Source organism: Nothobranchius furzeri, chromosome 4 (genome assembly GCF_043380555.1).
Source record: "Nothobranchius furzeri strain GRZ-AD chromosome 4, NfurGRZ-RIMD1, whole genome shotgun sequence".
Lineage (NCBI taxonomy): Eukaryota > Metazoa > Chordata > Actinopteri > Cyprinodontiformes > Nothobranchiidae > Nothobranchius > Nothobranchius furzeri.
In genome coordinates, this window is record NC_091744.1 from 83,819,279 (window position 1) to 83,846,573 (window position 27,295).

The 27,295-nt window shown below is 44.2% G+C and overlaps 2 protein-coding genes across 9 annotated transcripts in view; both read left to right on the plus strand.

Annotated features, from left to right (window-relative positions):
* Positions 1-15,832, plus strand: part of mical2b (microtubule associated monooxygenase, calponin and LIM domain containing 2b) — a 78,207-nt gene extending 62,375 nt beyond the window's left edge. For 4 of the 7 annotated variants that reach the window (XM_070550523.1, XM_070550522.1, XM_070550524.1 and 1 more), the window contains 12 exons: positions 4,581-4,727; positions 7,743-7,793; positions 8,803-8,882; positions 9,045-9,242; positions 9,385-9,539; positions 9,626-10,005; positions 10,232-10,305; positions 10,373-10,462; positions 12,796-12,886; positions 15,044-15,152; positions 15,252-15,325; positions 15,405-15,832. In XM_070550523.1, the coding sequence (XP_070406624.1) occupies positions 4,581-4,727; positions 7,743-7,793; positions 8,803-8,882; positions 9,045-9,242; positions 9,385-9,539; positions 9,626-10,005; positions 10,232-10,305; positions 10,373-10,462; positions 12,796-12,886; positions 15,044-15,152; positions 15,252-15,325; positions 15,405-15,604 (1,649 nt within the window). In that variant the 3' untranslated portion in view covers positions 15,605-15,832. Of the gene's footprint in view, positions 1-3,183; positions 3,399-4,580; positions 4,728-7,742; positions 7,794-8,802; positions 8,883-9,044; positions 9,243-9,384; positions 9,540-9,625; positions 10,006-10,231; positions 10,306-10,372; positions 10,463-12,795; positions 12,887-15,043; positions 15,153-15,251; positions 15,326-15,404 lie in introns of those variants that run through there. The other 3 variants (XM_070550527.1, XM_070550526.1, XM_070550529.1) reach the window with 3 other exon arrangements.
* A 1,367-nt stretch (positions 15,833-17,199) lies between these two features.
* parvaa (parvin, alpha a) overlaps positions 17,200-27,295 on the plus strand; it is a 41,694-nt gene continuing 31,598 nt past the window's right edge. The window contains exons 1-3 of one of the 2 annotated variants that reach the window (XM_015977360.3): positions 17,200-17,504; positions 26,682-26,771; positions 27,103-27,173. In XM_015977360.3, coding sequence (XP_015832846.1) covers positions 17,360-17,504; positions 26,682-26,771; positions 27,103-27,173 — 306 coding nt within the window. In that variant the 5' untranslated portion in view covers positions 17,200-17,359. Of the gene's footprint in view, positions 17,505-21,325; positions 21,532-26,681; positions 26,772-27,102; positions 27,174-27,295 lie in introns of those variants that run through there. The other variant, XM_015977361.3, reaches the window with a different exon arrangement.

The window sequence follows — 27,295 nt, forward strand, 5'->3', positions numbered from 1 at the left end:
AACCGGTGACAAAGGGCAGCCCTGGCGGAGTCCAACCCTCACTGGGAACAGGTCCGACTTACTACCGGCTATGCGGACCAAACTCACGCTCCTCTGGTAAAGGGACTGAATGGCCCTTAACAGAAAGCCACCCACCCCATACTCCTGGAGCGTCCCCCACAGGGTGCCCCTGGGGACACGGTCATAAGCCTTCTCCAAATCCACAAAGCACATGTGGATTGGTTGGGCAAACTCCCATGCCCCCTCCATCACCCTTGCAAGGGTATAGAGCTGGTCCACAGTTCCACGGCCAGGACGAAAACCACATTGCTCCTCCTCTATCTTAGATTCAACTATCGATCGGACCCTCCTCTCCAGTACCTTGGCGTAGACCTTTCCCGGGAGGCTGAGGAGTGTGATCCCCCTATAGTTGGAACACACCCTCAGGTCACCCTTCTTAAAGATGGGGACCACCACCCCGGTCTGCCACTCCCTAGGAACTGCCCCCGATGACCACGCAATGTTGTAGAGACGTGTCAACCATGACAGCCCTACAACATCCATAGCCTTGAGATACCCAGGACGAACCTCATCCGCCCCCGGGGCTCCGCCGCTGTGTAGTTGTTTGACTACCTCAGCAACTTCTGCCCCCGAGATCGGACAGTCCATCCCCAGGCCTCCCAGCTCTGGTTCCTCCTCGGAATGCGCATTGGTGGGATTGAGGAGCTCCTCAAAGTATTCCTTCCACCGTCCGACTATAGCCTCAGTTGACGTCAGCAGCTCCCCATCCCCACTGTAAACAGTGTGAGCGAGTTGCTGCCTTCCTCTCCTGAGGCGCCGGACAGTTTGCCAGAACCTCTTTGGAGCCGATCGATAGTCTTTCTCCATGGCCTCACCAAACTCCTCCCACGCCCGAGATTTTGCCTCGGCAACTGCCACTGCTGCACCCCGCTTGGCTATCCGGTACCTGTCTGCTGCCTCCGGAGACCCACAGACCAGCCACGCCCTGTAGGCCTCCTTCTTCAGCCTGACGGCTCCCCGAACCTCTGGTGTCCACCAGCGGGTACGGGGGTTGCCACCACGACTGGCACCGGCCACCTTACGACCACAGCGAGCAACAGCCGCCTCGACAATCGCAGAGTGGAACAAGGCCCACTCGGACTCAATGTCCCCCACTGCTCTCGGGACGTGGTCAAAGCTCTGCCGGAGGTGGGAGTTGAAGACCGTCTTGACAGGTTCTTCTGCCAGGCGTTCCCAGCAGACCCTCACTATGCGTTTGGGTCTGCCAGGTCTACGCGGCATGTTCCCTTGCCATCTGATCCAACTCACCACCAGGTGGTGATCAGTTGACAGCTCCGCCCCTCTCTTCACTCGGGTGTCCAAAACATACGGCCGCAGGTCAGATGATACGACTACAAAATCTATCATCGACCTGTGACCTAGGCTGCCCTGGTACCAAGTGTACCGGTGGGCATCCTTATGTTCGAACATGGTGTTCGTTATGGCCAAACTGCGGCTTGCACAGAAGTCCAATAACAAAACACCGCTCGAGTTCAGATTAGGTGGGCCGTTCCTCCCAATCACACCCCTCCAGGTCAAGCTGTCATTGCCCATGTGAGCATTGAAGTCCCCCAGCAGGACAATGGAGTCCCCTGATGGAGCACTATCTAGCACTCGTCCCAGGGACTCCAAAAAGGGTGGGTACTCAGAACTGATATTTGGCCCATAAGCACAAACAACAGTCAGGACCCGTTCCCCGACCCGAAGGCGCAAGGAAGCTACCCTCTTGTCCCCCGGGGTAAACCCCAACACACAGGCAGAGAGTCTCGGGGCTAACAAAAAGCCAACCCCAACCCTCCGCCTCTCACCCGGAGCAACTCCAGCAAAGTAGAGTGTCCAACCCCTCTCCAGGTCTCGGGTTCCAGAGCCAATGCAATGTGTCGAGGTGAGTCCGACTATATCTAGCCGGTACCGCTCAACCTCTGCCACAAGCTCCGGCTCCTTCCCCGCCAGCGAGGTGACGTTCCATGTCCCAAAAACTAGTTTTCTTGTCCGGGGATTGGACCGCCAAGGCTCCCGCCTTGGTCTGCCACCCGATTCGCATTGCACCTGACCCTTCATGTTCCTCCTGCGGGTGGTGGGTCCACAGTTGGACGAGCCCATGTATCCGGTTCGGGCTGGGCCCGGCCGGGCCCCATGGGCGAAAGCCCGGCCACCAGGCGCTCGCTCATGGGCCCCAACCCCAGGCCTGGCTCCAGGGTGGGACCCCGGTAACCCTCCGGGCCGGGTACTCCGACTCTTCGTTTTAACCGCCATGAAAGATCCTTCGAACCGTTCTTTGTCTCACCCTTCACCTAAGACCAATTTGTCATGGGAGACCCTACCAGGGGCACTAAGTGCCCCAGACAACATAGCTCCTAGGATCATTAGGGCACTCAAACTCCTCCACCACGATAAGGTGACGGTTCAAGGAGGAGAATAAATTATTTGTAAATTATAAAATTTAACAACAAATGTTTGTTGAAATTTGTTTTGTTCACACCTAAAGATGAATGAAAAAAAATTGTTAAAAAAATCATGGTTAAAGATTTCATAATTCATGCATCAAAGGGTTAATATTACGTCTTAGATCATGACAGAATATATCATAATGACCACGTTGTGCAGCAGAAAAGGAAAACACACAACAAAATGACAAACAAAACTAAGGTTTACTAAATGAATGACAACTATATATGAACTATAGAGAAATAATTGATAGATTTTACGTAATATTTTATATTGAAACCTATCAGCTACAAGCGTAGGTATGTTTGCCGTTTTATTTTGTAATGTAGCCCGTGCATTTCCCGTCCTGACAGTGGAGGTCTGCAGCCAGGTGCCTCTCCAGGTTAAAGCAGCCAACAGGGTATCAGGATTTGATTAGTGGGTTTTTCCCCTCAAAATTTGTCAAATCTGGAATCAAATAAATATCCAAAGCTGCAACCGTTGCTCACAGCATGTGAAGCTTGTGGCGATGCACGGATTGTTGCTGCATTTTCCCGAATGGCCTCTCTAACACTCACATCCTCATCCTCCTTACCATCCTGGGTTCTGTCTGCAGCCTCCTTCCTCCTCATTCAGGCCCGCTTGACAGTAACGTGTGTCCACCTGTCTGTGGTCTGTGTCTGTCTGTCTTTCTGTCTGTGGTTCCCTCTGTTCCAGACGGACGCCTCCCCACCTCTCCACCCTTCTCCAGATCTTTCTCTTGCACATCCTAGCTTTTCACTCAGGAGACGAGCAGCTCTTCTGTTAATGTCACATCGTTGTTCATGTTGTTTTTCTTTTGGTTCCTCAGTGATCAATTCTGTAAAGCTGCTAAACTTATGGTATTTAGAAATTGTAAATATGTTCATAAATAAATCTATTTGATTACATAATTCACTTGCGTTGTCATTTATTGCCAAAGCATTAAATCACGAACACTGAGCGTGCGTTATTTTTTATTTTTTTATTCTCTCAAATTAGTGGTTAAATGAAAGAAGTAACATCGATATTCTGACGTCACCCACGCGGATCCGTCAACGACACGGCTTAAAAAGATTTTCCCTTCTGTGACGCAGCGGCAGGAGCGACAGAAACGAGCCCGAAGCCGAAATGTTAACGATGGACTGTTTTTAGTCCATCTGAGCAGAATTGAAGTGAACCGGTTTCTTCTCTCACCTTCTGGGTCGTCCTCCTGGGTCTTTGCTGTCCTTTCTCCTGGTCCTGCTAGCAGAGAAAAATAAAGCGTAACTGAACTTGAAGACGCTTCGCTTCACGTTTGAGGAGCGTTCCTTATCCCAACAGAGCGTTGTTAATGCAAGCTAGCTCTCTCTTTCGTCCCTCCTCAGGGTCATGAGGTCGTCATCCATGTGTGAGATGTTCTGATCTTCTCCATCTCTCTTAACTAACGGCAGAAACCATCGTTGCCAACAGATAGTCCTCAGAGAGGGTCTTTGGGTCTCTTAGCACCTTCAGGGATGTGATCAGAACATCTTGAAGGTGACCTGGGACAGAAAAGACCCTCAGGAGGGATGATGGGAGGTCGGTATTTGACATGGCTCACTTTAACAAAGTCTTCAGTCCAGTTTACAAGCTTGTTACTTTATTTTTTCGTTGTAAATTTGACTGGATGAAGCTCAGATGAGAGGCGAAGCTCCTTCAAAGATGCCTTTTTTTATTTGTTGTGTTGACAAATGAACTTGGGAAGCTTCAGAAAGAGCCGCATCGTTTGGGACTTAAAACGTTCCCGGCGTTTCTTTTCCATTCCTTTGCCGTGACCAAGTGGAATCTCTTCTGTTCAAATTGGCTCCAACACTCTGTGAGTACACATGAACATGTGAATTGTTGGTGTTTATTCATGAAAGGAGATTAATTTAGGTGTAAAAGACATTTTCAGTCAGTCTAATCTGCATGCATGTCTTCAGAAACAGAGCCTGGAGCACTTCTTATTGCATCATCCACGTGGTTCGTTATCTAGACGAAACTGTGACCTGACCGTTAGCGTAACCATGTTTTTCTGAAGGTTAAGAAGCTGGTTTGATACGAGCTGCAGTTTGATTCGCCGTTGTGATTTTCAGGTGGAGCGTCCAGCCTGCAGGCGGAGCGGCTCTGTAAAGGTCAGAGGATCATTCCTGGAGATGCAGAGATGGCTGTGGATGCTCTGGAGGCTTCCTGCATAATCGGCCCTGCAAAGGAGGAGGGACAAAGCCCGGACAGTACCAAAGGTATAGTTCTAGCTCACTTACCTGGGATTGTGGTCTTACCTGAGGGGGAATGACTTTTCCCACACTCTGCCCATCCATCCATCCATTTTCATCCGCTTATCCGGAGTCGGGTCACAGGGGCAGCAGCCTAAGGCGAGAGGCCCAGACTTCCCTCTCCCCAGCCACTTGGGCCATCTCCTCCGGGGGAATCCCAAGGCGTTCCCTGGCCAGGTGAGAGACATAGTCCCTCCACCGTGTCCTGGGTCTACCTTTAGGTCTCCTCCCGGTTGGACGTGCCCGGAAAACCTCACCAGGGAGGCATCCAGATTCCTGGATTTCTTAACTAACAGACCACAAAGAGTGCTGGTTAACAACACTCTCTCAGACCTTTACACCTCCACTGGCACCCCACAGGGCTGCGTGTTGTCTCCTCTACTCTTCATTCTCTACACAGATGACTGTAGATCCATCCAGCCTAACAGTTATATGGTAAAGTACGCTGATGACACTGTGCTCCTGTCTCTTCTGTCAGGCCCTACTGTTTACCACGGTTAGGTCCTGCAGGAGTTTGTGGATTGGTGTGACACAGCAGGCCTGGAGCTGAATGTGACCAAAACTAAGGAGATGGTGGTGTCCTTCTCAAACAAACAGAGAGCACTAGTTACCGCTGCCTCCACTATCATTCATGGACAGCCAGTGGAGCTGGTTGAAGAGTATAAATATCTAGGGACCACCTTTGATCACCTCCTGAAATTCGCTTCCAACACTGAGGACATCCTCAGAAAGTGCCAGCAGCGACTCTACCTCCTGAGGAAGCTGAATTCATTTGGAGTCAGGAAGGACATTTTACTGACTTTCTATTATTCTTTTATAGAGAGTGTTATCACATTTCCCATCCCCTGTTGGTTTTATTCTGTCAGCCTGCAGTATAGAAACCGACTACAAAGCACCGTCAAGGTGTGCTCTCGGATCATTGGACTACCACTGCGAAGCTTAACTTCTCAATGGGACCAGCATACAGGAAGTTTAGCACAGAAAACCATTAAAGACCCATCACACCCTCTTCATACTGTTTTCGAGCGGCTGCCCTCCAAACGCCGACTTCGATGCCCGTGCTGTAAAACACAGAGGAGGAGAAGTTCCTTTGTTCCCAGAGCTGTGCTTCTTCTTAATTCTCAGTGCAGATAGGGGGCGTGTGCATTACTTGTATGTGTGCGTGCATGTACATGTATGCTTGTGTGTGTGTGTGTGTGTGTGTGTGTGTGTGTGTGTGTGTGTGTGTGTGTGTGTGTGTGTGTGTGTGTGTGTGTGTGTGTGTGTGTGTGTGTGTGCGCCAAAGGTTTACTCATTGTTGGTCATCCACATGTGAGGATAGGACATGAATGTGTATACAGGTTTTATGGGTTTTAGTGCCGGCTGCTTCACAATGCTGTCTCAAATTGCCCCTCGGGGATTAATAAAGTTGTCTTGAGTCTTTAGTCTTGGCCAGATGCCCGAGCCACCTCAACTGGCTCCTCTCGATGTGGAGGAGCAGCGGGTCTACTCCGATCCCCTCCCGAATGACCGAGCTTCTCACCCTATCTCTAAGGGAGAGTCCAGCCATTCTTTGGAGAAAACTCATTTTGGCCGCTTGTATCCGCGATCTCATTCTTTCGGTCACTTCCCAAAGCTCTTGACCATAGGTGAGGGTAGGAACGTAAATCGACCGGTAAATCGAGAGCTTTGCCTTCCAGCTCAGCTCTCTCTTCACCACGACAGACCGGTACAACGCCCGCATCACTGCAGATGCAGCACCAATCCACCTATCGATCTCACGCTCCAGTTTTCCCTCACTCGTGAACAAGACCCCGAGATACTTAAACTCCTCCACTTGGGGCAGGACCTCGTCCCTGACCCGGAGAAGGCATTCTACCCTTTTCCGAATCAAGACCATGGTCTCAGATTTAGAGGAGCTGATTCTCATCCCAGCTGCTTCACATTCGGCCCAATTAAATTCATCTGCAGAAGATACTTTTTGAACCTAAGGGTCTCTAAATTAAAAGGTTTAAACCTAACTCTACATTAAATGTAACAAACGGAACAAATAAAGAACTTTAAAAGAACATGAAGGGCTGCAAGTGTCTCATGAACTAACGAATCTTTTAAAAACGTGAGTCTTCAATCTGCACAAACGTTGTTGATCTGACGCCTCTTCCAGCTGCTGAAAGACATCTGTTCTTCATGCAGAGCCGCCTGATGTTTGCCAGCCTTTCATTCTGGGTTTGTCTTGTTCCCTGGATACTGGAGATTCACTAAATTTGATGTGTCTTTGTATTCATTTGAAACATCATCTGATGGGTTTCAGTCACTCCATGAGGATCAATCAGAGAAGGGGGGGGGTTCCTCTTGTTCACAAATGCACAAGAGGACGCAAGTCAAGCACGTACGTCGGTTAATATTGTCCCAAAATGCTCCCACTGCTCAGCACCTGTGATGAGGTGTTAGATGCTCCTCCAAAAATGAAGACGTAGCAGGTAAACGAAGAAGTAATCAGTGTAACCGTGGACTTTACCGACGACGAGAGACATGCATGGACGGATACGTTGTGATATAGCCGTCAGTTGTACCAGATGCAATCTGAAGCTACCGGTGCAGTCGCTAACGTTACGAACAAACCACCGGGTCAGATAGGTGAGTCACTCCATCCCTATTGTCCAGTAATCAGAAGGTTGCAGGTTCGATCCCGTCTGCGACCAGACAACGCTTCTGTTGTGTCCTTGGGCAAGACACTTAACTCGCCTTGCCTGCTGGTGGTGGTCGGAGCGACCGGTGGCGACTGTGCTTGGTAGGCCTCGCCCCGGTCGGTGCGCCCCAGGGCAGCTGTAGCTACCGTAGCTCATCCCCACCAGTGTGAATGACTGACTGTGTTGTGAAGCGCCTTGCTATACAAATGCAGACCGTTTACCATTTTTACACATTGCACCTTTAACTTCTCAGAGACTTTTGGCCAGGCTTCCAAAAGAATAAGCCTCCTTTGATGTGTCTTGTTCTCTGCAGGGCTCTCTAGCACCAAACACGGTAATCGATGGAAACGAAAGATCCGCACGAGTGAGTGCCTCCGGTCTAACGCCTCTGCTCTGATTTTTCCTTCTTCCTGCAGACTTTGCTGACTAAAGATGCCTAACCACTCCGTTTCTTTACCATCACCTCAAACCCTTTTCTTGTTTCATTAAACATGAAGGATTTTTTTTGCACGCTGACTCCTCTTCATATCTGTTTTTTACCGCTCATGTGGTGTGTGTACGTTTCTGAAGCTGCAGAGATTTCAGTGCTGATCAGAATAACTTTCAACACTAGGTGTCAGTGTTGCACACCTTTCCCTTCTCCTGTACTTCTGTTTTACTTCTTTTCTCATGACATTGTTTGTTTATTTTCCTGGTATTGTGTATATTTACACATCTGTCTGCACCACAGCCGTCAAAAACATCTAATTATTTATGCTTGGTGTAGATCACGTCTGCAGCAAATCCACAATCTGTATAATCTTTGAGTTTTTAGTCTTTTGGAAGCAATTCCATTAAAACCGTGTGTATGGTCATGGAATTTGGAATTAGAAATTTCCTTCCAGAACTTTGCGCAAACAAACTTGACTAATATTCTTTGGTGAAGAGCAGCTGTGTTTTTTTGGGGTTTTTTTTTTTACAAAAGATCTCATAAAAGTCACGGAGAGATTTAAATTTGAAGTCCATCCAAGTAAACATGGCGGCCACAGCTAATCGAGATTAGCATGCGGGTAAATAGCGTTTGCGGCCTTTGAGCTAAAATTTGCTGTAAAGTGTTCTGACGTGTTCCCAGTGCATGCTCTGAGCCTGCATGAGGCTTGTGCAGTATTGGAAAAACTCATGCATAATGAAATTGTCAAGGTCAGAATTAAAAGCAGCTTATTATTTCATTTCTTTTAATGAACTTAATTCACTTACATCTCCACCATTCTGTTTCCATATTACCTTTGCTGTAACTTCAGCTTTCTTATGTTTTATGTAGATAATTTTTGATAATTGACTTTATTTGTTGTACTTAATTGATAATGATATTTTTCTTGTGCTTTTGCTTGCAGCCTTCCCTCTGATATTCAACAAACACAAACAAGAGACGGTTCCAGACTCCGCCCAAGCCGCCTCCACTGGAAAACGAGCTGTAAGCTGTATTAACAGAAATTAAATTCAAGCTGTTTGAATTAAAACTTTTATGGGCACAAGAGTATAAAAAGGCAAATGCATTTAGAGCGTTTTCTTGCTTGTTTTTTTTTTATAATACTGCAGGAATAAACATTTCATGAGTGCATTTCTGCTTTTTTAGGACTCCAAATCAACAGCAGAGGTCAAAAACCACTCGGAGGGCAGCGAGAGGAAAGATGAGCGATCAGCGGCCATAAAGTCGGCCTCCAGCGCTCCGAGGAAGCGCCTAGTCCTAACCCAGTCTGATAAGGAGAAACTTCTGAACTGGGAGCTGAAACCAGAAGAAACTTCCACAAATTCACCCCAACATGAAAAGCGGGTGAGGCCGCGACGTGAAGGCTAACCGTGGAGATCTTTGTTTTAAAAAACTCTTTCTGCAGCAATACAAACTCAGAGATGTGAGAAAAGTCTGTCCCACAAGACGTCGAGCACATTTTTGCTTTTATCTGATGTTTTATCAGGTTCAAGCAGAAGCCGATGAGCTTCAGACGAACCCAAGCCAGGATGGAACGACATCCCAGAGCCAAACCTCGGCCTTTCAGGTCTTAGCCAACGCCTTCAGGAGGACGTTCAGTGGGAGCGCTCAGCCCAGCAGCTCCAAGACCGCTGTCGTAATGTTTGTATTTAAGTCGCACATCTTAGATGGACAATGACTTTCTCTGTGTAGTTCGTCTCATCTGTCCTAAACTTCTGCTTTGCTAGGAGACCCAAACGCGACGGCCTTTCCAAACGGAGGCCAGTGTCCGAAGGAGCGTTTGGCTTTAACTCGAAACTCAGCAACGTGGTTCAAAATTCCTCAGAGGAGGAGAGGAGGACCAGTGTGCACGACGTCCGGTGGGCGTCTGTGAGCACAGATCCGTGGGGGGCGGGCAGAGACCTGCCATCCTTGTTGCAGCAGGTGTCCCTAAATGGTCAGAGAGACCCTGAAGGAGTGTTTTCACACACCGCGAACCCACGCAGCAAAAGGCTCGACTTGTTTTCGTCTCTTCGGCTCAGGAAGAGGGACGTGCCAAAGGGCGAAGGGAGCGACCAGGAGGTCCAAAAAGAAATCAGGACGTTCCTGTCTAACCTGAGAAACAAAGGTGAGTGTGGAGACTTCTAAACGGCATCGACGGCGAGGTTCGGGTAGCTCATCTGCTTTGGGTTGGAGGAAGTTAGCTCTTTCTGATTGGAGTGTGGCCTTTTTCTTCAAGCTTTGAAATTACAAATAAAAATTACAATTCTGATCAAAAACAAGCTTTTTAGCACAGATGCAGCTAAATGAGTCCAAACTTAGCGTGCTTGATCAGCCTTTGTGCTGTTTTTCAGCCTCTAGCCAGCAGCATTTGGAGGAGCTGTCGTCATCAAGTGATGAGAATGAAACTCCGACATCCAGCCTCAAGGTTTGAAGAGATCTTTTCTAGGATCTGGCAAAGTCCAGCTCAGTGTGTCTGATTAGCTCTGTTTCAGATCTCTTCAGAGAAACAAAAGAAGAAGCAGGAAAAGATGGCCGTCCAGCAGGCTAAGCGAGAGCAGCTGAAGAGGCTTCACAGAGCCCAGGTGCAGATTTAGTTTTTCTGATGTGGAGATGTTTTTGACAGTGAGCTGAATATGGCCTCGACGCGCTGCGTCTAACAGTCTGACCTCACAAGAAGTGTGAATGCTGACCTTACCCATCTTTCTGTGAGCCTTTTGTGTTTGGATGAGTTTATTAAGACAGAATAAAAGTTTCAGAGTCAGTAAAGGTCACATTTTCGTTGGATTCTTGTGCTCAGGAATTTTTCTGTAGTTTTTAGGCATTCAGGTTGAATTAGACGGCACTTACGTGGCTGCACCTCTGAGCTGCGGAAAGACGCTTTTTAGTTTTTCATTTTACTCTTCTATTAAAAATAGAGTATTTTGGCCACTTCTACTTCCACGTTGATACTTCTTTGTCTCTTTTGTCGTGATCCTGCTCACTCTGAGTTTGTCTCGAAACCGTTTTACATTTTCTTTCACGTGAATAACAATCAACCGCTGAAATGTAACCTTCCTCATGCACGCTGCAGTTTCCATACCACACAGTGACTTTACCTAAATAATCTTTTTAATACAACGCCTCTCAAGATGAAATCACGAGGTAAGTAAAAGTTTATTTAAATAGCGCCTTTCACAGATATAAATCACAAAGCGCTGAATGAGGTGCATCTCAAGAATGAATAAAACATTTTAAAAGTTTTGAAAAATCATAAAAAATTGGAAAAAAGGGACAATTTTAGATTAAAAATAAATGTTGATGAGGAATTTCATTGAGACTTATAAAATCATTAGAAACATGAACATATTCATGTTGCCTAATATTTATAATCTTTAAATAGGGGCGACGGTGGCACAGGAGTTAAGTGCCCGCCCCGTAATCGGAAGGTTGCAGGTTCGAGTCCCGCTCAGTCTGTCGCTGTCGTTGTGTCCTTGGGCAAGACACTTAACCCACATTGCCTGCTGGTGGTGGTCGGAGGGACCGGTGGCGCCTGTGCTCGGCAGCCTCGCCTCTGTCAGTGTGTCCCAGGGCAGCTGTGGCTACACTGTAGCTCATCCCCACCAGTGTGTGAATGTGTGTGTGAATGACTGACTGTGTTGTAAAGCGCCTTGGGGGGTTCCATGACTCCAGCCAGCAGATGGCGCTAGTGCACCTTTACGCTGGCCACCGACCACCAGAAGAAGCAGAAACCGGAAGCTGCTAGCAGAGCTAGCTTGTACGGTCTACAGATAAAGAGTAGCCTCAGGGCTAAATCTGGCATATTTACGTTCATATGTTCATGAGTATGCATTGTCCTTTTCAAATAGCCTAGTACAATAAAATAAAAAAAAATAAATTTGTAATGAAGTGAGTCGTGGTGGATGGTTGCTTACACTGAGCCAGGATCCTCTGGAGGTTTCTTCCTGTTAAAAGGGAGTTTTCCTCTCCACTGTCGCTGCATGCTTGCTTAGTATGAGGATTGCTGTAAAGACTCTGACACTAGTCAGTGACTTGATGCAACCTGCTGGGTTCCTTATATAGGAAACTTTTTACTGATTGAGACAACTCTTGTTGTGACTTTGCACTTTAAAAATAAACTGAATTGAATTAAATTAATCGTTCATTCAATTTGTAAACTTTTTAAACTTGCTTTCAGCATGTATTAATAATGCATAAGCCAAAGGATTGTTTCTCTCCAGAGATGCTCTGTACAAAAACAGTGACTGTGTCCAAATTCCGGGCCAGCATCAGTCCTATTCTGCCCACGTAGGTCGGGTGCTTCCTCGACTGCTTAGACAGGAAGTGAGTGGCTGTGAATTTGAACGGTTTAGCCTACGCGTTTGTTCCCGTCCTTATCTGAGCGCATGTCCGGCCACCTAGCAACGGCGCTAAACAGAAGTTAAAGCTAGACTTGGCAGAAGTATATAAATAAATACAGAACCTGTTGTATGAGCTTGTTTATGTGGATTTTTCTTATTTTCTTATTATATTTAAAAAAAAAACAACCATCAGTTACGAACAAAACAAGAAAGAAACGCTTTCATGTTTTAATTTTTTTTACTGTCAGATTAATAAGATTAACACCCCCTCTTTATTACAAAACAAAAATCTCCCATTTGGCCCACAATGAATCCCGGGATAGCCTTTGCCAGACTCATCTTTCGGGGAAAACAGAAGCTTTTGGGTGTCCTTTGGGTTCAGATAGCCTTGTTGCTTCGCTGAGACGCTATCGGCCCTAAAATGCTACTCAGCGCCTGGATGTGGACACACCCTGTCATTTGTGGTTAGTTTGACAAGATCAGGATAATTATTCTCAGTGCTTCTTGGGAGTGAGTGAGGGTGAAATTATTAAAGTGGAAAAATGCCTGAAATGTGTTATTTTGTCTTTTTTGTGCAGATGATCCAGAGGCAACTGGAGGAAGTTGAAGAGAAGCAGAGAGATCTGGAGGAAAAAGGAGTGGCAATAGAGAAGACCATAAGAGCCGAAGGTACTTGTGCACAAGTTCTGTCTCGGTCTTTAAAGAGCAAGTCACCCCCTACCAGAGTCTTACTCCACCCACACTTCCTGTTTAAAAAATGCACATAAAGGAGGCGTCACCTGGTAGACCGGGGATGGCGCTGAGGCAGTGTCTGACAGCATCCCACCCCCTGATCACTCTTGGAGTTTCTCCATTGGAGAAATGAGCTGTTGACTAGCACGCTCTCACACACACACACACACACACACACACACACACACACACACACACACACACACACACACACACACACACACAAGCCAGCCACCTCTGGGTACTTCTGAGGGTTTGTGTTGAGTTATTACATTTGAAGTAAGATGCACTAATGATTACTCGTGTCTACAGTACTATTAGGGCTGTGATATACTTGCTGTTAAACGACTCAAACTTTTTAAAATGGCTGCCACGTGTTACTTGCGTTGATTTCAAGCGTCGTTTGTGCGCGTCCCTGAAATTAACGCGATGCGTCCGAACGCTGCCATATACGAGTAACCAGTAGGTGGAGTTGACATAACGAGTCAGACGCTCACCATGGTGACTCCGTCTCTGGTTTAGAGGTGTTTCACACCATCTACGATACCGCCGCTGTCTTTTTTTTTCTGTCGTGATTCCTAAAGTAACCAGTTAGTGAGCTCTTTTATTGACACCATGTTTGTTTTGGTTGTACCCACAAACCCGGCTCTCTCTCTGCCGTCTGAATAGTCTAGTGCGCCCCCTAGTGGAACCCTTCGGTACTACATGCAGTGCCGCGTATCAGCAAGTATGTGAACAAAGACAGCCTGCACCAATGTGAGGTTAAACAGCAAGTATATCACGGCCCTTAGACTCTCATTTATACATTTTAACAGCAAAAATAGGTGGATTTGGAGGTGACTCACTCTAACACAGCTCCCAGGAGGAACTCCCGTTGGCGTTTCGCTTTCCTTCTTCTGCTTCCTAACAGCTCTGTCCTTTCAGTCGTCTTCAGACCGTTTAGAGAGAAACGTTGCCTTGTGATCTAGTCGGGTTGAAGGCATCTGCATACAGTTACTGGCTGAGTTTGCAACAGACTGAGTCTTCATTGTTGCTTCATCTTTTTCACAGTGCTTGGCTTTGTCTGGGTGCTAGTGAACAGAGAATTCCTGCTGAAGACCAGTGTGTGTGTGTGTGTGGTCAAAGTCTGACTCCTGTTTATTAAAGTGGCTCTATATGGTTAACAATTTGTCAAACACTTTTTTTTCCATCTTTATGCCTGCTTTCATCCAACGTTCTGAGTTATCTGAGTTATTTTTGATCCAGCCTTAAGTTTAGACTCACACGTCAAAACCATCTCCCGCTCTTGTTTCTTTCAACTGAGAAACATTTCAAAAGTCCGTAAACTGGTTTCTACTGCAGATCTGGAAAAAATCATCCATGCCTTTGTGTCATCATGCTTAGACTACTGTAACGCTCTTTTTACTGGTCTCAGCAAAACCTCCCTCTCACGCCTTCAAGCCATCCAAAATGCAGCAGCCAGACTCCTAACCAAATCCAGCAGACGAGCTCACATCACTCCAGGTTTACAGTCCCTCCACTGGCTCCCGGTAGAATTTAGAATTCAGTTTAAAGTTTTAGTCCTGACCTATAGAGCTCTTAACAACCAGGCTCCAAGCTACCTATCTGAGCTTTTATCCCCACACACCACCTCTCGGAACCTTAGATCCACATCTGAAAACCTCCTGGCTGTTCCTCGAACCAGACTGAAAACCAAAGGGGACAGGGCCTTTCAGACTATTGCACCCAGACTTTGGAACAGTCTACCTTCAAATTTCCGTCTCTCTAACACTGTAGAGATCTTTAAAAATCATCTAAAAACTCACCTTTTCATCCAGGCGTTCCCTCCCTAAATGTTTCAAAAAGATGGCTTTGTTCGGGTTCACACCTTCACTTTGTTTATACTCATGATTTTATTTTCTACGTTTATCACTGCTATTGTTTTTCTGATGTTTTTATTGGTTAGAGGTATTTGCCCTGATCTTCATCATGTTGTACAGCGCTTTGTGATTTATATCTGTGAAAGGCGCTATATAAATAAACTTTTACTTACTTACTTACATCCTTCCTCCCTTGTTTCATTTCCTGTTTCCTTTGTCCTTTTCCTCCTCCCAGACACGCCTGAGATGGACGATCGTGACGAGGCGCAGCTCTACCAGGCCTGGTTTCAGCTCGTTTTAGAAAAGAACCGACTGGCACGCTATGAGTCCGAACTCATGATCTTGTGAGTGTTCACATCAAACGCCACCACGACCAAACGTCGTGTTGCTGCTTTTGTTTTTTGTGTTTCTCACTAGTGAAACTCCTTTTTCTTGTATTTCAGTGCCCAGGAGCTTGCACTGGAGGACACCCAGAGCCGGCTGCAGCAAGATCTAAGATGCCGAATGGTAATTGAAGGTAAAGCTTTCAACTGAGAGTGTCAGAGTCAAAAACTACGACTGTGCACTCATTTTAGTGTTTTTACTGTCTGGATTAGACACAAAGAAGAGTGCATCTGAGCTGCAGGAGGAGCAGGAGATCCTGGTGGAGATCATGAGGACGGTGGAGAAGCGGGACATGTTGGTTTCCATCCTGGAGGAGCAGCGGCTGAAGGAGAGGGCTGAGGACAAGGACTTGGAAAGCCTGATCTTATCTAGAGGCTACGAGTTTCACTGGGCTCACGGGAGCGACAGCTGAGAACTGGAGAAGCTGGAGTGAGGGATGACAATTGGGTGGATTTCCAGCTGCAAATCTTGATGCTGATGCTCACATGCTGAATCTGGAGACCTGGGGAGAATGAAGATTGAGCTTCTGGTCTCTGTTACAGAGCTAAAAACACTGGATCTCTTGTGAAAAACGGACTTATTTTTTACAGTAAAGCTTCACTGGAGAGCATTAACATGACTCAGCACTTCATCTGAGGTGGGCTGTGCTTTGCACAACGTGAATTGTTTTAAGTCTTTATAATAATTCCTTAAAATGTTTTATATAAATCACTGTCCTTCACTGTGCATCTGACTGTAATTTATTCAGCGTATTTGATGCAATTTCACTGTTTTTGGAACACTGTAAAAAAGGTGTTTTTGCACCAATATGTCACCTTCCTCGTGAGGGGGTTGAAATGTGTTCACTTTTAATCCCTGCACAAATCTCACGGCCTTTAAATACATTGTTCACGTTGGAAATGATAAAACACTAAAAGTAATTTATGTCACACTGGAATAAACAAATACATATGTCTGTCAGTTTTGCTGCTGTGAGTTTTTCAGAATGAACTCTTGATTAAAAATGAACATTTTTGCATATTGTAGTAATGATTTGCTCCGTTTAATAAATACTGATGTGATGTTATCTCATACAAAACGGAAGGTTTCAAACAACAAACGCAAAAGAACTAAATAAAGATGCAACTCACAAAAATAAATGTTTTTCCAGGTTTATGCTAGGCCTGTGTTGTATTAATACCAACTTAATAAAGAATTATAATATTTTTCTAAGAATTTAAATGGTGAATTAGAGCCACTGAGGAGAAGGATCTATTGTTGTGAATGTTGTAGAAAAACATCTGAAGTAGGTTATTTCAAGATTTGCCAAAGTGAAACATTTTTGTTACTACTTTTTTCCGATAAAAAACCCAAATGTCAGATGTTTTAAGGAATGTGTATGTTTGAGACTCTTATTTTGAAGGACTGAGGGAAATTCCTTATTACTCGGTATGTAAAAACACACTAATAACCCTTGATTATAATTTAAATAGAACAAATAGTAGACTGGCTGCCATCCTTTTTCTCAAGGAATCAGAAATTTATCTGTAAATTGAAACTTTTAATTTAAATACAACAGTTTTTTCTCAGTTTAGGTAGCATTACACACTAATATTTTATAGAAGCACAATGATGTATTTGGCTATGAAACTACATAGTACATTTTGACAAAGAGAACAATTTTTTTATTTAATTATTTAAAGGAAATCGATTTTATCACAGGTTTTATGTTTTTAGGAACTTCAGGATTGGTCATTATTTGTCATACTGTGAAGCAATTATCCTTATGTTTTTAATTTGTTTGCAGTTTATACAAGAAAATTAAACCTTTAAATGATAAATAAATAAAAATGTAATTTATTTCAAGGATGTTGATAATATAGCCAGGAAATAACGGTTAAAAAGGAAAGTCCAGATAGTTTTTGATGCTCTTATTGTGTAATGTAAACAAAAATGTTTCCCGCGCTCCCCCTTCCCTCTCCTCCTCCACGGGCCGGTAGCTCCGCCTCGTTATCCGTGGGGGCGGGGCTTCTTGCTCCATCCAACCTTCTGGTGAAAATGTCTGGAATTCCGTTTCCGCTTTAGGGAGTGGACAGAAAATTTTCCTCTTTTTTAATTCCTGGATTTCCCAACCAGTTTTACTTTCCACATCAACGCGGACAGTTTTGTCGGAGCTGTCTCGGATTAAATGACGACAATGGCTTCTTCTCCCCAGAAGTCTCCTTCGTCTCCCAAATCCCCGACGCCCAAATCACCGTCCTCCAGAAAGAAAGACGACTCTTTTCTGGGAAAACTTGGTGGAACTTTGGTGAGAAGAAAAAAAGCGAAAGAAGGTAAATAGCAGGAAAACCCCGACTGTTGAGCAAAGTTCGGTTTGTGTTTCTTCCTTTTTCTTGGCCTTTATTTGGGGTTTTGGTAAATATTTGCTCTAAAACTGAAGTTTCGTGGTTTAAAATGTCCTTAAACTAATGGTCACTGCGCATTTAAAAGTTCAGAGAAATAGCTACGGTGTTTAGCTTTTGTTTACTTTGTATTTTGTTGTTAAAAATCACCTGAGAATGCAGCTTGTGTGTTTTTATAGCCGCAGGTTATGTTTGGGTCCATGTAAGGAGTTGGATCCAGGAATGCTGTAATAAGTTAGGAATGAGTAAACACAGGCCTGCCAGCAGACTCAGACCTCCACCAGCGCCCTGCTGTTCCACACTGTACAATATAATAATAATAACAACAATAACAACAAAAATAATAGTTTTTTCCAAGTAATCTTGAAATCTGTTGTCTTACTTGAAATCCCCTATAGTGCTTAACTGACATCCCAGTTCAAAAATTTCCAGAGAATATCATCATGTGTTTTGAATTAGTGTTCACACACACACACACACACACACACACACACACACACACACACACACACACACACACATTAAAAAGTGTGTGTATACATATGTATGTATATGTATATATATAATATATATATATATATATATATATTATATATATATATATTATACATATATATATATATATTATACATATATATATATATATGTATATATATATATATTTATATATATATATATATATATATATATATTATACATATATATATATATATATGTATATATATATATACATATATATATATATATATATATATATATGTATAATATATATATATATATATTATACATATATATATATATATATATATATATGTATATATATATATATATATATATATATATATATATATATATACATAAGTAAAGAAATAATCAGAATTAAAAATAAATATGTTTCTGCTAATCACCTCTTTAAAAACGTTTTATCTCCATAGTTTTTTGTGAAAGCAGCAACTGATTAATTCAACTAAAAAAATACATTTAAAACAAATTTGAAATAACATTTTAAATAACTGAAGTGTATTTTTCTGAAATGTTTGTGTTTATAAAATGTAAGTTAAATGCTTTGGATACATGCTATTTTTTAAATTAAAAACTAATAAAGGAGCAATGCAATATATCACCACATCCCAACATTACTACAAGGACCAATTTGGTGTGCCACCCCAAATATTCCTTTTGCCCCATCTGGCCACCCCTATCAAATTTTTCTGGAGGCGCCCCTGCTTCACACAGTAAGCATTCCAATTCAGGTCAGTTCATTAAGCCAATCAGTAAAAAGTTTCCTATTTAAGGAACCCAGCAAATTGCATCAAATGATAAATGACCCGCACTTGTATAGCGCCTCTCAGAGTAAGGACTCCAAAGTGCTTTACACTACAGTGTATCATCCATCCATTCACACACACATTCACACACTGGTGGGGATGAGCTACGATGTAGCCACAGCTGCCCTGGGGCGCGCTGACAGAGGCGAGGCTGCCGAGCACAGGCGCCATCGGTCCCTCCGACCACCACCAGCAGGCAAGGTGGGTTAAGTGTCTTGCCCAAGGACACAACGACAGAATTCTCTGTCCGGAGCCGGGATTGAGCCTGCAACCTTCCGATTACAGGACAACCCGCTCAACCTGTTGAGCTACTACTGCCCCTGTAAAGTCACTGACTAGTGTCAGTGACTTTACAGCAATCCTCATACTAAGCAAGCATATAGCGACAGTGAAGAGGAAAACTCCCTTTTAACAGGAAGAAACCTCCAGAGGATCCTGGCTCAGTATAAGCAGCCATCCACCACGACTCACTGGGGATGGAGAATACACACGCACACACACACCATATATTATACCAAGTAGTGTTTCTATGGTCACATTAAATATTCTATTTAGTGAGAGATAAACTTTTTTGTATTTATCTTAGTGAATCAATTATCAAATAAAATATTAATTATCAATCTGATTTGTCTTTGAATATTTGATTTAGGTTCTTTGACTATTCAGGGGAACACACTTCATGTTGATTCAGACAGAGTTCCAATAATATATGCCAATCAAAGATACAACCATTACAGTATGCGCCTTAGTCAAAACCATCATTCATGACGGTCTCCGTCACCGTTTGAAAAGAAATCTCAAACAAAAATGGTCTTTTTACGCCACAAGGGTCCAGTAAAAGAATTCCAATAAAAAAGTTAGTCCACAGTAGAGGCAAACATATATCGGACAGCCGTTATATAACATTTTTCCTATATCGGCCGAAATTATTTTTAAAAGCCAATAAATAAAAAAATAATTATAATGAGGAACCTGTGTGGCCAACTGCCACCACTACTAGACTGAAGAAAGGACCCAAAGGACCTCAACACACCGCTTTTTTTTATGTTTTGAATTTGTTTTATATTTGAAGTTCAATAAATATTAAGAGATTTATTGACTTATTTAATTTATATTGCACACAGTGAGTGTTCGGTTGTCTTTCACAATCAATGTGCTGCTAAAACGCATAGATATCGGCCTAACATTTGCCTTTAGATATCTGCCATCGGCAACAAAATTCTTTTAAAATCGGTATCGGCATTGGCCTTAAAAATACCCTCATCGGTCGGCCTCTAGTCCACAGCAAGTCTTTTGTCCACAGTCCAACAAAATGCGTCGTTAAAAACATAAAAAATATCCTCCAGGTGTGACTCTCTCATCAGAACCTCTTTTAGCACGCCCATAAAAGCTTCAAACCTTTGACCGACATCCTACTCGATCCAACAGCTGAAACATTACCCTCTCGGCTGCGGCAAACCCCATCTATTATCCGATTGGTCAGAAGTACCGACCCTTATTCTCACGTGTGGCTCAAACCAATGGTGATGCAGTCTTTTTGTTGTTTGACACATCAAACAGAAATTCGGGAAAAAAACAATTTCAAGATTCACAAAGCCTCGTTTTCTGCGTTGCCATTCATTAGGTGTGTGTGTGTGTGTGTGTGTGTGTGTGTGTGTGCGTCCTGCTCCTTCTCAAACTGTAATTGGTTTTATTTTGTATGCAATACTTTAGATAAATAAATCAAATCCAAACACCCGCTTGATTTTAATCATCAGTTTTCAGAGGTGAAGGTGGGCGGATATGCACGGATTTCCTGTTGCTCCCTTCCATCCACTCTTAAAAGCTAATAAACTTACCTGTTGGTGGACTTTAACTACCAACAACACGAAGTATAAATAAGAATATCCCGAACGGCCTTTTGAAGAGCTCGGTTGAGTTATTTCCGTGTGGGATTCTGTGAAAGTCCAGGTGACATTCACCGCCGAAGGCCGGGATTTATCGCTGAATGGGAAAGGCTGATTACTTTGCGTCAGTCAGGAGGATCCTGTTACACAGCTGAGCCCCAAATTCATGTTCCCATTTTGGAGATGCATGCAATCACATTATGCTCCAGCTGGTTCGCATTCCCCACGCACACACCAAGCTGTGTGTAGGACGTCTGCAAAGTGTTCCAGTGATTTGATGGAAAGTGTGGGCTGGTTGCTCTTGTACTGATGACTGAATAAATTTAAGTCCTTGCAACGTTTATGGCAGTAGCTGCGTGTGCCGGGGAGGGGGGGGGGCCGCCGGCTGCAGCGGCAGTAATGACCGGATGAAAAGGAAAAAAGGAAAAGAGTGAAGGATGAGAAACGGGAGCGAAGCTACAAGATGAGGATGAAGCGTTATGAAAAAGGAGAAGGTCAGGAGGCTTTTCGGAGCGTGCGTTGATGCAACTGTGGGCTTCGTAAAACAGAAGAGAGCCTATAAATCTGGATGGGTAATGCGTAATTCTGTAGCCTCGTGAATACTCTGCAAATTTAGTTGATGGATAATACGTTGAATTAGAGGTTTGAGAGAGGTTTGAACTGGTTCTGCTAGCCAGGAGAGGATGCTTGAGACTGGGGGACGGAGACAGAGAGACATGGGCTGTGGAGCGTTCTGCCCTCCAGGTAGGACAACATCCTCCGTGTGGAGTCTCTCCAGCTTGCACATTAAGCTTTTGTTTCCTTCTTTTCACAAAATGAACGGATCCTCGTTTATCCAATGGACCGAAGGGTGGGAGGAGCAACGCGCTGGGATGGCACTCAGTTTCTCTTTTAATCCGTTTCAGTCTTTTCTTAAATTAAGTCTGTTTAACAAAAAGGCGAGAAAGGAATTCTGCAGTGCAGACCGGTGTAATAACACAGCTGGTGTGCAAGACGGCGCAAACTGGTGCAGCGTTATTATTCAGCAACCGTTACGCCGCCCGAGTCGGTGGATTTGAAACCACTTAGAAGTTTTTGTTTATAGGAAATCTGTTTATGTCTGCCCCAAAAAGATGTCGGCTCCTGGTTCATTAAAGACACATTTTATTTTATTTTCCATGTGAGAAAAGTCATTGAAAATATCCCAGAGTGCCAGACTCTGAATTTCAGGATGATTCCTGCATCCGCTGGCCTAAAGCCGCTGGTTCGTGGCTAGTAGGAGTCACAAAACCACAAAAAAGCAAATTTTCTGCTAAAATCGCAAAGAATTGGGAAGTTGGACACGTTTACGTGATAATCCAACTACCATTCAGGGGGCTGCAATTTTAAAACGGTTATGGATGAGAGTCTAAAGCCTCAGATGTTGGCTGTTCTATCTGATGGAGGTTAAAAATGCCAAAAGCTTCCTGTCAGTAGCTTTTTCAGTTTGTGTAATTTTTAAGGACGACGGGATAAGGATGAGACGGGTTTAATAATAATAATAGTAATAATAATAATAATAATAGCCTTTATTGTCATTGTACAGGATACAACGAAATTGGAGTGCCACTCCCTTGGTGCACAATACAAAAATACTTCTAAATATAAAAGGTCCCCTAAAACAAAACAATAGTAAGTACAATATATACAGAATAGCAGCATAGTAGTTGACGGTGACCTTGACAGTCGCTAAGCAGTTTTAATTGTTTTATGCTTATTTACTATAGAGATCGCCCTGGGAAAGAAGCTATCCCTGGATCTGTTTGACCTGGTTTTATGTGACCTGTACCGTCGACCTGATGGTAATAGTTGAAAGACTTGATTGCTGGGGTGAGACTGATTCTTGATATTACTCGCTCTGCTGAGGTACCGAGAGTTTGCAATGACCTCCGGGCTGGACAGAGAGCAGCCAGTGATCTTCTGGGCTGTGTTGACGACCCTCTGCAGTACTTTCCTGTCTGCAGCTGAGCACCCTGCGTTAGGGCTGTCGCGGTAACCGCAAAAATGAAATATCGCGATATGAAGAAGCCCACCGCGCTGCATCATGGGCCACCGCGATTACTGAACTTGGTTCAACTCAATGATGCATGTTGAGAAGGATGGCTGCACTGGTATCAAAACGAAACGTTACTTCGCTCCTTTGGGAGCACTTTGGTTTTCAGTACGTCAGCTGCTGCGCAGCCAGAGTCCTTGGCCGAGACAGAGCTGCCACCAGCGGCAATAAATAAATAAATAAACGCTCGGAGACCTGCTGAAGTCCCGGACAAGCACTGCTTCTGCAACCGTCCCGAAGAGAGTTTGAGCCGAGCTGGAGCTCACTCGCTACCTGCAGGAGGAATGCATTCACCCTAAAGAAACCCCCTGACATGGTGGAGCAACAACCGGGAGAGATTCCCTTTGCTCGCCAGAGTCGCACGCAAGTACGTGTGCGTTAGTGCAACGAGCGCACCATCCGAGAGGGTTTTCAGTGTTGCTGGAAATGTTGCCACCTCTCTCAGATCCTCTCTCAAACCGTATATGGTTAACATGCTGGTTTTCCTTGTGGGTAACAAGGACGTGACCGAGCTATAAATCACCGTCATTCATGTGTGAAAGTGAAATGATAGTGCCCCGCGCCCCGGCGCGCGCGCGCGCTCCCGGTACATGTAATTGTTTATGCTTGATTTTAAACAACTAAACAAAATGGGGACTTGTTTCTTATTTGTTAGATGCTGCAGCCAAATTTGCATTTAAAAGTTTAACCTTCTCCTGAATTTTGTTGTTTTTAAGTTCAGTCGGACTCCGACTGTCGGAGAAACAAACGTTACTGCGATCTGTGTTGTTACTGCCCTTTGATCTGCATTCAGTAAAGTGTTATTAAAGAAGGCACGGCAATTTTTAACCTTTTTTAAATGTGTAAACATTATGTTTAGATAGTACTGCAATAAAAAAGTGCTGCAATAATATCGCACACCGCAATATTAAGCCACCCTGAATCACCGCAGGGGGAATTCCTCAACCGCAACAGCCCTACCCTGCGTACCATGCTGTTATGATGCTTTCTATGGTGGCTCTGTAGAAAGTCGCCAGCAGCCTCTCCTCCAGGTTGTTCCTCCTGAGCACTCTCAGAAAGTGGAGATGCTGCTGCTGGGCCTTTTTTACCACTTCCGTGGTTTAGCTTCTCTTCTTGTGTTTTTTTAAGATTCTGGATTGACCCTTTGCACGTGACGTCTCGCCACTCATGAGACCGCCCCCTTCGCCATGATGGACGGCAAAAAGGCCGTTTACACCCGTAGAAACTCCAGTGAAGCTAGTCAAAACAAGCCAGTTTGTAGCCGTTTATCGCTTTTATTTAGTTGATTTGACAGTAAAATGGTTTTAGCTTGCTGCGTGGTCGGCTGCACTAACAGACAAGGACGTAAACTCAACTCGTTTTTTCTTCTTAATAACTTTGATGGAGACTGAGGACGAAGATGAACTATACTAGTTAGTGATAATCCTGATGGATGGGTATTTCACCACGGAGGCTGCGCGCCGTCCACTGTAGTGTAAAGCGAGACAATTATTAACAATATTAAAGCTCCGATGTAGGATTACGTGTGTTAAAATGACGTTATTTATTTATATGAGTGTCGGCGTTCAGAGATCTTCTCATTCCGGTGTGAGAGCAGCAGCTGAACCCGGTAACACCACCAGCAACAGAAGCTGGTAGGGATCCGGACTTTTTAACAATCAGCTTTGGTGTAAAGTGAAACGCTGTTTATAACATAGTTATAAATCCAGAGGGGTGAATTTAGGCAAAGTAAGCGACATGTTTACATCGGTGAACAGCTGCAGACAGAACGTAAGCTAACGTTGGTAAGCTAGTTAGCATACCGCTCTCTATGAGCCCCCGCTAGATGCGCTACTTCCTCTGATAACTGAACTGGGCATGAACTAGTTGAAGGAATGACTTGTGTCAAGCCAGCCTCCAGTTTATTGTCGGTTCCCGTCTACTCAAAGTATTACGGGAAGGGATGTGGAAACCGGATTTCAAAAGAAAAGGAAGCTTCGTGTGAATTGGCAGATATTTTAAGAACATAATAACTTATAATTTCGGCTTGTTCACTATTAGCGGCCTGTCAATATCAAGGCCATCTTATTTTGGATTTCAAAGTAAAAGCCCTGTGAATTTTCAACTCAGTCTGATGTTGCCTTCCAAAATAAAAGCCCTTTCAAATTGTCCATAATTGACCTAACTTTCAGTGATTTCAAAATGCTCTAAAATGGAAAATTGCTGTTTCCACAGGGTAATTCCACTTCAGATCAACAGTATACAACCCCACAGTGATACCGTATCAATATCAAGTCATTCTGATGTTGCCTTCCAAAATAAAGGCCTTTTTAAATTGCCCATATACGACCTAACTTTCAGTGAATTCAAGAAGAAAGAGATTGCGGATACAAGCAACCAAAATGAGTTTCCTTCAGAAGGTGGCTGGGCTCAGCCGTAGAGCCACAGCTCCTCCACATTGAGAGGAGCCAGCAGAGTTGGTTCAGGTATCTAGTCGGGATGCCACCTGGACGCCTTCCTGAGGTGGTGTTTCGGGCATGTCCTGCCGGCAGGAGGCCCCTGGGTCGATCCAAGACACGTTGGAGCAAATACGTCTCCAATCTGGCCCAGGAACGCCTTGGGGTCCTGCTGGTAGAGGTGGCCGGGGAGAGGGTCTGGGATGCCCTACTTGAGATGCGACCCGGACCCGGATAGGCAAAAGAAAATGAACGGATATCAGGAGAAAAGCTAATATCAGGCACCCCTAATAATTAGTTTTCAAATTGGTAAAAAAAAAAAAAAAAAACGTTTGAGGGAACTGGAATTAAGGATTTTAATTTCTTGTCTTATTATTCCTGATTATTTATGTTTTCTTCTGGCCAGCAAACATGTCAGGTTCTTTAGTGCAGGTGAAAAACGTAGCATAGCTGCCGGAGGTTAGGTAGGTGGGGGGTAATTTACAGGTGGGCGGGGTGCATAGCACTCTGTAGGAATACTCAGAAGTGTGTGTGTGTGTGTGTGCGTGCGTGTGCGTGTGCGTGTGCGTGTGTGTGTGTGTGTGTGTGTGTGTGTGTGTGTGTGAGATGCAGACTGTGCTCATGCAACCACTTGTGGATGGTGTTGAGGATGTTGTTCCAGAGAGGGCAGAGAAATGCACAGGATGTTCACTCATGACACACACATGCGCACACACACACACACGCGCACACACACACACACACACACACACACACACAGAGAGCAGGAAAAGATCAACTGCGATCTAACCACCTCGGGTTTCTGACACTCTGAGAAGCGAGGCATGGCTGGGAATCTGTGAAGCCCGCTGAGAAGCAGGAAGCGGCCCCGCTCTGTTCGTCTGACATCCAGCGGAGAGCCGCTGGTGGTTGTTTGTGGGATCAAGGAAGCGTTTAGGGAGTCGTCCAAACAACGTGATTATAATTTTTATTTTTGTATCGTCTGATCTGCTGTTCTGGTTCATTTGGCCTCAGCCGTTGACACATAAACAACTTCCTCTAGCGTCACTTGTGATGCTTGGACTGAACAAACAAATAAAAACTGTTTATTGTTTTTTTCTCAGGAATAATCTGTTTTTCAGTTCATCTGGATCTGACAAGAACACTGAAATGTTTGTTAAAACAGGCAACAGTTACTCCAAGGACTCCCCGTTGTTGACAACAGCGCACCAGCGTCAATAAATCAGTCATTCAGGTCGTCAAATGAAAGAAGTAAACCCAGGATTCACGTTGAGTTCATCTGTAAATCTGTTCTTTAGTGAATTTAACAAACTCCTTCCAGAAACAGAGTCCAGTTTCCTAAGCTTGTTTATTATTTACTCTGATTTAAAAGATCTTTTTTGTTTTAGTGTCTGAGCTGCAGGAGGAGGGGATAAATGCCATCAACCTCCCTCTCAGTCCTTCACACTATGAGCTGGACCCCGAGGACACCATGCTCGGTAACCGACCGCACTTCCTGTTTTATTTTAATCCCATGATGTCACGCACCACATGATGGGATCTTTTTACTGCCTTTAATAAGTGTTTGTTGATTTTTGTTTAGCCTGCTAAAGGAAACTCCTAAAAGCAATTACAGTACATTTAATTTGGTTTGTTTTTGATTCTTCTTTTTTAATTTTGTTTACTTTAATTGTTTGTTAAACGTTTTTGGTTTTAAAAGCAAATCGAGACTTGACCTTTGCCCTATGACGAGCTGAGATGCTGCCACATATTCACTTTAAAGCTATATTAGTTTGTGAGATCCTGTTTCCACTGTTCTTCACCCACCAGAGGAGAATGAGGTGCGGACCATGGTGGATCCGAACTCTAAGAACGATCCCAAACTGCAGGAGCTCATGAAGGTCTGATCATGTTTTATTTAGTTTTTACTCTTCATCTAAAACCGGATCGATTCAGCGATAGTCGGACTAAATATTCATCTTGTTAAGTCAAAACAACGTTACAGTTTCCTGCTCTGTGTCAG